The 11,942-nt window shown below is 46.7% G+C and overlaps 1 protein-coding gene across 2 annotated transcripts in view; it reads left to right on the forward strand.

The window, feature by feature from the left end:
• The window catches only part of PDE9A (phosphodiesterase 9A), a 29,323-nt gene extending 26,274 nt beyond the window's left edge, over positions 1-3,049 (forward strand). For both annotated transcript variants that reach the window (XM_064468481.1, XM_009509622.2), the window contains 3 exons: positions 40-168; positions 355-450; positions 2,118-3,049. In XM_064468481.1, coding sequence (XP_064324551.1) covers positions 40-168; positions 355-450; positions 2,118-2,168 — 276 coding nt within the window. In that variant the 3' untranslated portion in view covers positions 2,169-3,049. The remainder of the gene's footprint in view (positions 1-39; positions 169-354; positions 451-2,117) is intronic.
• The last annotated feature ends 8,893 nt before the right edge of the window (positions 3,050-11,942 follow it).

Raw genomic sequence — 11,942 nt, forward strand, 5'->3', positions numbered from 1 at the left:
AGCTAACATTAATATTTGCTAACTCTGGATTTGTTCCAGAGCGACCGAGAAAAATCTGAGGGGCTTCCAGTAGCACCGTTCATGGACCGTGATAAAGTGACCAAGCCGACAGCACAGATAGGCTTCCTGAAGTTCGTTCTCATCCCCATGTTCGAAACAGTAACAAAGGTAAGTCGCCCAAGGCCAGAAGCAGAAGTGGGGGCCTGCAGAGCTTCAGTGTTTGCTCCCACAGACGTTTAGTTAGCCAGGGAAATGGGGATGTACAGCTAACACCCTGTCTTTCACCCCATTTCTAGCATGTGCAAGTTAAATATAAAATGAAATGTTGATATCCTCTCTCTTGTTTTCACCCAGCTGTTCCCAGAAGTGGAAGAGGTGATGCTCCAGCCACTTTGGGAATCCAGGGACCGCTATGAGGAATTAAAACAGATAGATGATGCTATGAAAGAGGTAAGCTCTAAATATCTTTTTGATAAAGCAAACTTTATGATTGAATAAGTCAAACATTATAATTTAATAGCAGCTTAATTCCAAAGCAGTAGGAATGCTTATGACATAATCACAATTGTGAGAAACACATTCATTACACCTGTCTGGAGAAAGGCATGTGCCATGAGCAGTAAGTGTGCACAGGAGCGTGCCCTTGCAGAGTCCACCAGGCAGCACACAAGTATGGCTGTGGGAAGGGAGCTGCTTGCAAGAGAGGAACCAAAACCCAGAGATAACCACCTGAGGCGAGAGTGTTACCAAACACTCCTTCCAGGAGGGAGCTGCCTTCCCCTGGGAAAGAGGTAGCCTGGGCTAGATTGCAGCAAAATGTCCTGGGGTTGGGCAGTTTAAGGCACTGCGCCACCAATGTATAAGTTTATTTTATGGGAAGAAGCTTCCACTTATGTCTGTCATAAAGGATGTGCTTGAAATTTGATGAGGAAGTACCCTCTAATACACTGCACCCAGCAGGATTAAACACAAAACAAATAAAGCCATTTTATGGCCCAGGCTGAGTGGGGACCACCATTTACAAAGCATCTCTCATTTTGACGTGTAAGGCTTAGGGGAGGTAGGATATACATGTAACCACATTTCCCATCTCCGACCACTTCTGCATTGCCTCAGGAGCCTGACAGGGCAGAGACGGAGGCCAGGCCCCGGGAGGAGCTGCCCACGTCCGCAGTGCAGCAGCCAGCGTGCTGGCCCGGCTCCGCAGTGCCCTGCAGCCTGTGACACTGGGCCTGCACGCCTTCCTTGCACACCTCTATGAGTGCTTCTTCTTCCTGCCAAGGCAGGCGACAAAACCATCCCAAATGGCATCACAGTGTAGGGGTTTTCTGACATGAACAAATTTATCATGTAGACAGGATACTATCAGTCACTCTGTCGTTAAAATAAATTGGGAAGTGCCCCAGAGCAGTAGCTGTGCTGATATTGTTTGATATGTGGGAAATGAAGATTCATTCACTTGGTGATCCTTGGCTGGATGAGGGCAATAGTAGCTTTCTGGTGTAGCTGCCACCTCCTCCCAAGTGCTTTGGAGGAAAAGCCCCTCAGCAGCACAAATACTAGGGATGGTTAATCAAAGAGCACATGCTTTGAAGGCAGTAAGCTACAAAGGAGAAGAAAGCCTTTTAGACATTCTTCAGTTTAGAGTGGACCATTTTTCAGAGGAGGGAAGAAGAATTCAAATACAATTGCCAGACTTTCTGAGTCCTATTCATCTTTCCAGTTGAGTTGAGATTTTACTTCTGGTTTAGAGAAGCTGTCAAAACAGAAAATTTATATAAACTGATGGAGCTTTAATTATGGTGTATTGGCACAAGAGGTCTTTGGAAAATAGGATCTGCCTGAATTCAGAAATATCCTGAAACAAGAGGAGTTAGTTAATAATCCTAGAGCCTTGCATGGCAGATGACAAGAAACACCGAGTGCTGTTTACTCAAGACATACATCCGGAGCTGTCTGGATTAAAAGGAGCCTGTGATATATCATGCTGCTGCCTATTATTTCCCAAGAAACATCACACATGCCTTGTGGAGGGATAAGCGTTCGACTCATAGCAGCAGTGGAAAGTGGTACTGTGTGTGTCAGGGGTATTAATCCTGTTTTGCTCTTTATTTCAGTTGCAGAAAAAGAAAAGTGAAAGTTTGACCACCAGCAGTACCGAAAAGTGAGACGAAAATGACTTTGAGAAAGACATAAGCCCTAAGGTTATTCTGGTTTTGAGAAATACTGTATTTGCCAAACAGACATGGTGACTGTGTCAACTGGGACGATGTATGCGGAGGGGTGGCAGGCACGGATGCCCTGCCTGCCCGTCTGCCTGCCCGGGCGCCTTGTCTACAGCCTGCAGCCTGCTCACACAGGCACTGCCACCATCAGGCATTAAGAGCTCCCCTCACTCCAGCATGCCCACCGCAGCCCCCCCAGCAGGTCTTCCCCTGTGGATATTGCACAGGTTGCAGACAGCTCAAATCTTCAGCAGATTTGCCTTTTTGGTGACCACACCGACCACAGTCTGTAGAGACAAGGCAGAGTTTAGCTAAGAAGCCTTTTCTGGAAAATGATCCACTGGCATCCAAAAATAAGAAAAAGTTGTTTTAGTCAAGGTACTATATATGTATGTGTACAGCAGTCTGCTAATTACAGCATAGCTTAACAGATGCTTATATTCTGACAAGGGTCCTGGCATATATTTTTGTTTGCCTAGTAGGCCCTAATGACACATTTCTCTGTATTAGTCTCTGAATTTTATAGTGTTCACAGTACATTCAGAAGCCCAGCATAGCGGATGAAGTTTTTGTTTTGTTTTGTTTTCTACGCTAGAAGAAATCAGAAGAAACCTTAGTGAGTTTGCAGGATCGCTTTGTGGCCTGCTACAGCTAGACATCACGGGATCCTTCAGCACGAGCAAAGAAGGGAGCACAAAGTTGATACCACTGTGCAAGCATAGTTTTATCCTTGTGGATGCAAAAAGCAACAACAAGAAAAACCTTCAAAGATGTACAGACTTTTTTAACTTTTAAATTGATCTGCTAAATAATATATTCTTCTACAGAAATAGGTGCTGTACTTGTTTTCTCTTGCCTACACATTCATGTGAGAACTGTCTGTTCCTAAAGACAAATGCTTTCATAATGAATACAAGGTAAGGGGCTGTAAAGGAGTGGGGAGGGTTGGCTCTCCTTTACGAGAAGAAGCTTTAGAAACATTTTTTATGGTATACATGCCTCATAAGTGCAATACCAAAAGAGTTTCACTTCCCTTGATGACTTTGTAATGGTTGGGAGCCAAGCTCTGCCCGGAGTTGCAGTCATGCAAAGGGACAGCAGGCAATACTGTGATCGACTCCTGTGCACCACCTCAGCAATGGGGAGACCAGAAGAAATCCCCCTTCCTCATGCCCATGAGGGGTCAGCCACCGCCACTCTGCTCACCTGCTCCGGGTTTCTTCCACTGGGGAAAAGTCGCCCCCCTGGGGGTTTCAGCAGACAGGATCAGTTCCTATCACGGCTTGGCTGCTGAGACCAGTAACACGCATGCACCCTGGCTTGCTGACATCCCCCCCAGCAGCCGTAGACATGCAGCCAATAAAGCATCATGCATGTTGCTCTGGTCCTCCTTGGCGCAGTTCCCGAGGCTGCCCCATCAATTTTGCTAGGTGCGTTAGCAGTAAGGGTAACACTAGTGCTGTGCCTCTGCAAAGTCCAAAGCCACATGCATTGTCTCAGCTTGCTTTTCAGAAAGAGATGAGCAGGTGGAGGTCAATCTTTCCCCTCAGTGACCCAGGGAACACCTTAGGAAGCTCAGCCTCCCTGGCAGATGTCTAGTCCTAAGCTCACCTCTGAACAACAAACCCAGCCTCTTGCTCTGGAAATTCAGATTTATTCTTCTGTTGTTTCTGCACATTAATTCTGAGGTTACCTCTTGTTTCTCCCCCAGTGCCACATCCCATGTTTGGTCTCTTGCTTTTGCACAAAGCTGTATTACTTCAGCTACTCTCCAAACTCTCAGGGAGATCAGTATTACCTCAAAGCATCCATCCCTCTACCCTATTTCTGCTTGCACATTTCCAGAGACCCAGGACAGACCCACAGCTAGTACTCTCTGCTGATGCCTCTTTCTGCCCAAGCTGCCTTCTCCTTTAAACAACTTTTAAACAGCTTTTCGTGTGTGAGTGGTTTTGGGGTTTCTGCTGCAAACTGGAAAAGGGTCTGATCTCTGGATTTGAACAGTCCTCGGGGACCCCAAAGGAGATGGGAAGATCCAAGCACAGGAGCAGCTCCAAGCTACACAGACATCTTCGCAAACGGATGAGCTAAATGCTAGTTTTGATTAACCTCAAACTTTTGATGCTTCAAAGTTGGATTTGAATTATGTGGTTTGGGCCCTTTTTTTCTGTACTAAATCTTATAATCCAAAGTACATTGTGACCCAGATTGTTCTGCTGTGGAATTCTTCACTTCTTTTTCACAAGTAAATCAAATTTACCATCTCAATTCAAGCGGATTTCCGTCACAAATCAGCTCCCAGAGCAGACGAGCTGTGCAGGAGCTATAAACAATTGCTCAGTGTACACCAAGTCCTGCGCTGAGCTAGTTACATTAGATGAGAAAACCTGCCGTAGGAACTTGAATGCACCCACCTCCCGCTAAAAGAGTTAGATCCTGATAGGAAGTTTTGCTTCAGTTGGAAGGATTTTCTCTAACCATAAACCCTAATCCAACAAGTACTTATGCATGCACGTAACTCCCACAAGCCTAGTCATGGACCCTGGTGTACAGTAGCTAATTGCATAGTGCAGGCTCCTTAACCTTCTTTAAATGAAGCGCATGGGAGTTTGAGAATTGATGGCCCTTGGTGCTTGTTTTGGCTTCATCGTTTTTAAGAGCAACATGAAAACTGTTTACAGGAGAGAGATGATCAGAAGACATTGGTGAAATCCCTCTGACTTTATTGGAGCTGCATCAGAAAAGCGGAGAAGGGAATGCAACCCTTCCTCAGGGCTGCACTCTCACGATGCTGTCATGCACTGTGCGGCTTCTTGAAAGAACAGGCAACATCCTGGGTGCTATTCATAGACAGCTGTAAAAAAAGACCACATGCATTCATGACTGGCTGTTGGTATACATGGGAATACCACAGCATTTTTTCTTCTCACTTGCCTTTGTAATATTAGATTTCTAAGAGACAATCCTCCCAACATATGTTTAACTAAGGGGAATGCAAGGTATTCTCTCATAATTCTAGTTTCTTATACTTTTTCCATAATATTTGATGCTGTGATTCATATGCAAATTTACAGATTTAAGAGTCTTGTCAATCAGCCCATTAAAATGTCACACATTTTCAGGATGACATTTTAAAGCTACACTTAGCATGAAAATGAAGTTTTTTGAGGCAGCCAGACAGATGTTTCCAGTGTGATTTAATCTTTTCTATCCCTAATCCAATGAAAAATAGTGAATATTATATCTCAGTGTTGTTGTTTCAGCTTTCGGTAGGTGCCTTACAAAGAACTTCCTATGATCTGTTGCATGCATCTTTTCAGCATCATGACAATGCCACATGCATCCCAGCCTTACATGGCTACTTCTATACTTGTGATCGAAGACGAGCATGAAACAGGTTATAACTATTCCATGCCATTTAGCTTGGAAAACTAACAATGAGCCCTGGGATTTTACTTCTTATTTTTTTTAAACTATGAGATCCCACAGCCCCGTACTCGCTTCATTTTTCAGTATGGCTTTCGTAATCGGATCAAGCTAAGGCTGTAGTATAACCGCTTGTCTTGAGAAGGAAACGTGAATACCCCACAGCAGCCAAATTGCAAGAAAATTTAGTGTGTGTTAAATACACAGGTTATGTAATGCCAAAGAACTATCTGTACATGGGAATTGTTCATCTCAGTGCTGCCTCTGAGCAGCAATAATAACAGCATCTGTTCCATATGGGAGCAAAGCAGAGTGCTGCTGCGGAGTATGATCCCATCAGGAGAAGCACTGTCATGCAGTATTCAGTTTTCCTGTTTAAACAGTGGGCTTTCACTGCAAACCGCCCCTTCTATCTGGAAACATCTGAAGAACAAGCCTCACCTTTCTGTCTGGTTTGTGGTATTAAAAGCACACACACACTTCTTTTTATCCTCCTACCATATTGTTCTGTTTTGTTGTGAAGGTTTCTGTGAGAGAGCAGACACAGTGGGGCAAATCACCTACCCTGTTAAGGTAAAATCTCCTCATATTTACCTTTTTCCCACACTATTATCTCCTTGGTTTCCCTGTGGCAAGGTGGGGTATAAACCACAGCAATATGCCTGTTAGTGACAAGGCGCGCTCAGCCCCAGCCTGCAGGAAGGATATGTGTGAAAGGAGAGCTTTGATGTAGGGCCATCCAGCTACAGCTTGGACTCCCAACATAAAAAAAAAAAAAACCACTACTTTCCGAGAGGTTACTCTGGAATCAGGCACATCCCAGCTCCAGGCCGTGGTTCCGAGGATGCCAGGCAGGTCCTGCCCTCCTGAGCCATCCCTCTGTATGCACAACCCTCTGCCATGCAGCATCCTTAAGATTAAGGCTGTTCAGCACCAGCAAAGTGAAGCAAAGACCTTCTGAAGTGTGCTTAAAACTGCTCGGATGCTGCTTTTCTAGGCAACATGGCAGTGCAGCAGGAGATCTCTCCTTTCTCGCAGCTCTCCAGGGGAGTGCCTAGGCAGAGGTAAAGTTCATACTCTAAAAAACTTGTGCACTGGGGTCCTGGTCTGTGTGTGCGTGCTATGATAGGACAAGAAGCCTTTAAGTCTTAATAATAAACCTAGCTCTGCCACTAGCTTCAAATACTGCCTGGGGTGAGTCACCCTCCCAGGGCTTCTGTCTTCTTTCAAACAGAGACCCACCTCTGTAAAGCACCTTGTGGTATTCAGATGTAAAATGCCCCTCGCTGCAAGAGCCAGGAGTTACTATTTTCAGAAAATACTACTTCATAGAAACTTCCAGCCAAAAATCTTATTAGGTGGTCTCATAAATGAAGAAGCTGTTACTGACAAGCTGAACATCTCTTTCTTTGTGATCATGTTGTAGTAGATCTGGCTCTTTGCTAGTGAGAAGCCATATTTCTCACTATCTCTCACACACACAAAAAAAACCTTTCTGACTATTTTGGCATGTAATCGGAATTACAGGTGTACTCAGGCTCATGAACACACAAAATGGCTATCTGTAGACATTTTTATAATACCGCTCTTGGCTCTGTTGCAAGACAAACTTAGAACCAGGAGGGTTTGGAAAGTGTAAACTAGTCTTGTCACAGCCAACGTTTGCTATAATGCCTCTGAGGAAAAAAAACCCTGTTTTCCAAACTGTGTGGAAGCAGAGCTTACTGCCTGGCTGACAGACCTGGCAGATCCTCTGCCCTAAAGAAAGCTCCAAGGTGACAGGGACTTGGAGCAACTGTATTTCATTCCAGATGAAAAAGAGCTTGCTCTCAGCACACTGATGGTGTTCTGGGCTCAGGACAGCTGGGGCGTACTCCGGACTGAAAACACAACCAGAAAATCAACACAAAAACATATAAGTCCTCCTCAAATCTGCATGCCCAAGCCATGCCTTCTAGCACGCTGAGTTAATAGCTCCCCTGGTTAACTCCTGCAAACCAGGTGCCTCTCCAGCTCATCCCACAGTGCTTGTGCCACTGGAGAGCTGCTAGGCTCTGCAGCCACCCCATAGCACTCAAGGATGTTCTAAAGCACCTATAAATAATGGGCTTGTGTATGGACAACTAAGCTATAAACCACTAGATACACGTGCACCTCAGCAGAAAGGCAGGTCCAGACCTGTCCCTGGCCTGGCCTAAAACAGGAGAGCACGCAGAGTCAGAGGGATGGGCAGCCAGGTCAGCCTCAGATATTATGGGCTTTTCTTCAGGCCTTCCCAGCTTGGTTTAGTGTTTAGCTGTTCATGGCTCACTCCTGACACAGTGTCTCCAGCTGTTTGTCTGCTGCCTGACCTCCCCTGTTCCCTACATCCAAGAGGTGAAAATGTCCCCCCACAAAGGACTGTTGGTGACGGACACACTGGGCTCTGATCACTGTGGCTCTTGTGCCCAGCGATGACAGCCCCCAGCAGCCAGCACTGCAAGGGGTTCAACGTAAATGCAAATGACTGGCAAGGCAGATGTGGGCTCTGAGGCCATTCTGCTCCTTCCAGCTTTGTATCAGGGAAGCTGGCTGAGGTTGCTTTTTGAAGGGGAGCTTCTTTTTTGGGCTGGATGGGGTTTTTTCAAGCACTTCTCCGTCTGGCCTTTCAGCACTTGGTCTGCTTTTCAAATCAATGTGCTGGAAACATAGTGGCCACGTTTGCGTGCCGCTTCAGCCAGTGCCTGGGGATCGGCCAGGCTTTCTGTCACACAGAAGCTGCCTTGTCAGGCCTTCACATTTGGGGCCACGTAAAACGGCACCAGAGGCTGAAATCCCCTCTTGTATTTTAATTCTAAACGCAGCCTACAAGTGGGTCTGTGGCTCTGGAAGGCGCATGGTGAGGCAGAGCCGGTGCCCACACCATGCAGGGCAGCTCAGCAGCAGCCCAGGCAGTGCGGGGACAGTGGAAGCACAGCTCTCACCACGGGTACCGAACCCCCCCGGGGGACCACAGGGAGCTGGCCCTGGTGGGGGCCCTAAGCCGCTGCTGGCCTCAACACACCCCAGGAGCCCCCACAGGACAAAGCCGTGGGGAAAGAGGGAGCAGAGCATCTCCAGGCAGCCGTGGGAATTTCTCTGCCCCTGGCCCCAGCCTGACCCCTCAGCCACCTCTGCCCCTGCAGCCAGCCAAGTCTGTAAATGAAAGGAAGGAGGGGAGCGGTGGGGAAAACTCTGATACCCTCACAGCTTCAGGAATAAAAGTTACAGGAATAACAGATTTTCTGGTTTGATGAGCAAATTCCTCCCTCCCTCTTCCCTCCCCCCCCCCCCCCCCCCAAATTTCTGCACTAACTTGAAAGCTTGAAATTTCATGTTCTTTACTAAAAAATCCTCAGCTAAATGAACATTCAGAGCAACACTTAGGTGTTGCTTCTTTCTTGAGCTTTTTTCCCTTTCAAAAAATGTTGCTAATTTCAGGCAAAGTTATCCTTGAAACGAACAAACCCACAGCATCCCTATTAGAAACATTTTCCACTGCATTTCCTTGCCCTACTTTGAAACAACCTGCCCAACTTGACTTCAACCCAGAGGGAATGCCATGGTGGCTCGTGGCCGTGGCTGGGATCCCTCCTATGCCCTTAGGCCCTGCGGAGGATTGCAGGGGGGCAGAGGACAGGGGTCAGGCTGGGGAGCTGTGCAGGCAACGTGTAAACACCTTGTACCCGAGACACCCCAGAAGAAAGGGATGAGCCTGAGACAGGCACTGGTGGGCTCAAACCCCACTCACACCAGGAGTTTGGTGCTTCCTTCCCCACTAGCATCTGTCCCCCCACTGCTTCCCAGCACCATCCAGGGCAGCTGGACTCGTATGGTGCCACTGAGGCTGGCTGGCAGGGTTTGGCTGCAGGAAGGTAGCTGCATATCTTGGGGAAGAGCTGAAGAAATATGTTCTTAAAGGTTAAAGGATAACAAGTCTAAACCACCATGTACTTCAGAAAGTTCACCGGGGTGATGTGCATGTCATAAATGACAATTTCATTTCTTCCAGGCTGTATATTTTTTTCCTGCTCACTCAAACTTTGATCCTCCTCATCATGTTGGCTACGGTGTGTGCTGCCAAGGGCAGATCTCCAGCTGCAGTGACTCATTCCAGCTCCTCCACTTGCAGAGGGCACGCCACTAGCTTTAGGGAAGGTGAGCCAAAGTTGCGTCATCCAGAGCTGGCGGAGGCTGGCCGTGCTCTGCCAGACAAGGGCGGTGAGTTTCATCTCCATCTGGAAGGCAGCCTGAGTCTAGGGATATCCTGGTTTGTAGGACTTTGGTGGACAAAAAGTACAAGAAACTCCCCTTTATTTATAGCATTTAATTTTATCCTACCAGCCGTTTCATTTATTCATCCTGTCCAGCGATTTATTCGTGGACCTGTGCTTCATATTGCCATTTCCACCTACGCAGAAAGCATCAGCTGCTGCCCAATCACTGCACAATGCTAAGCATGTTCATGAGAGACAGGGCTGTGACAGGTCATCAACCTTTGTCCCCTGGCAAGTACATTTCAAAAGCAGCAAAAATGCATTCCTATGCCTACATCTTCTTTCATTTATGTATTTCTTTACTTTGACTAAGGAGAAAATGGTGAACACTCAGATAGTGGCACCCACAGTTTTGAATTGCACTGAATGACATGCATTCTTATAGCTTCATTTAGGTGTTCTACTGAATCAAGGCTCAACATGTCTTTTGCATGAAAATACATAAAATTAAATTTAAAAGGTTACAAGCTGATTGATATAAAAAGTTTGTATCAGTTAGCATGGTAGATCTCTTCCTTTTAAAGATCAACTATGCAGGCTAACTCAGGAGGCTTACTTTATTCAAAACTGAGATTAAATCCATTATTTCCACTGTAATAACCTTATAACACCTCTGAATTTATCTCTAGGACAAAGGTCTTTTCTCATCCCAGTTGTTAAAATTTAACTAGGAAGACAATAATCATCTTGAAAGACACATTGCACACGAAGGGGGATTCGGTGGCGTGACTTACAAAAGGAACTCAAAGTCTACAGAGCAAGAATGGTGTTTGCAGAGTGTAAAAGAGCATAACAACCCCTGGGACATTCTTTCAAAAAAGAGGTGAATCCTGCGCCGCGCTGCACAGGAGGATTTGCTCTTCATACAGTGGGGTCAAAATCAAAACCTGTTTCCCAAATGTGGTTTGCTTGATTTTTTATCTTTTTTTCAGCTCTGCCTTGTTTAGACCTCAGCAAAAAGTTGTTTCACCACCGTGAGTTATATCAGAATTCGCCCTCTGAATGCATGTTTACACAGTGCTGTCTTCCTGAAGCTGCGGGCAGGTGCCTCCAACTAGTTGCCTGGAAAATCAGCTTCTATGTAAACAAGCCAGATAATCAAGAGCAGATGAAAGTGCCTGGATTAGCCCTGGGTATGTGTGCACATGCTGCCCTTACTCCACTATCCCAACTGTTGCTGTATTTTTACCACCAGGTGACTGGCAGCATAGCCACAGATGCTCTGTGCTGGGGGGGGTTCCCCATTCCTTTCTTGCTCAGAGAAGGAGAAGGAGGCATCACAGTAGGCATTAGAGGGCGATCAGCAGCCAAAGGCTTTTACCATCTCCCTCAGCAACAGCAGGAGCATTTTGGTCTGCAAGAAGGGGAGCTCATGCTCCAGTCTGCGCTCCCAGAAAGGCCAGCCCCTTTAAAGCACCACAGAGGCACAGCTCACCCTTTTTTGGGTGGTAGACATGGCAATGAGCAAGGCACGAGACCGCTAAGGATGGCAGCATGGCTGTAGCCTTGCTGTCAGCACTAACACATAGGGAAGCTGGCAGCTGCGAGGGCAGGGTTAGCCCCTGCAGCAGGCATGCAGCTATAGCAAAAGGAAGAACAGACTTGGCACCCCCAAAATCCACATCCCATGGCTTCAGCTTCACCCCTCCTTCCTGGAGGGGGAAAGGGTCCCAGATTTGAGGCTGCACACGTCTGCTCTGCCAGTGCTGCTGAGAGCCTCAGAAGGTATCAGGCTTGGGAAGGACAATGGAGTCCCTGCTGTGGACCTCCTGTTGCATAGGGTTGACATAACATGCACCTCCCACAGCAGCATAGCTAAGAGCTGGCACTGCAGATCTGGAGGGAGATAGGACACTGGCACCCCTTACCTAGGCTTTACCTGTAAAGAATAGAACTGAGGACTGTGCTGGCCCTAACTAAGGAACAAAGAGATGGACATTACTGCCAAATAACCAATGCAGAAAATAAGAAGCACTGGTCACCAGGACACAAGGGT

The sequence above is a fragment of the Phalacrocorax carbo genome, chromosome 1, assembly GCF_963921805.1.
Source record: "Phalacrocorax carbo chromosome 1, bPhaCar2.1, whole genome shotgun sequence".
Classification (NCBI taxonomy): domain Eukaryota; kingdom Metazoa; phylum Chordata; class Aves; order Suliformes; family Phalacrocoracidae; genus Phalacrocorax; species Phalacrocorax carbo.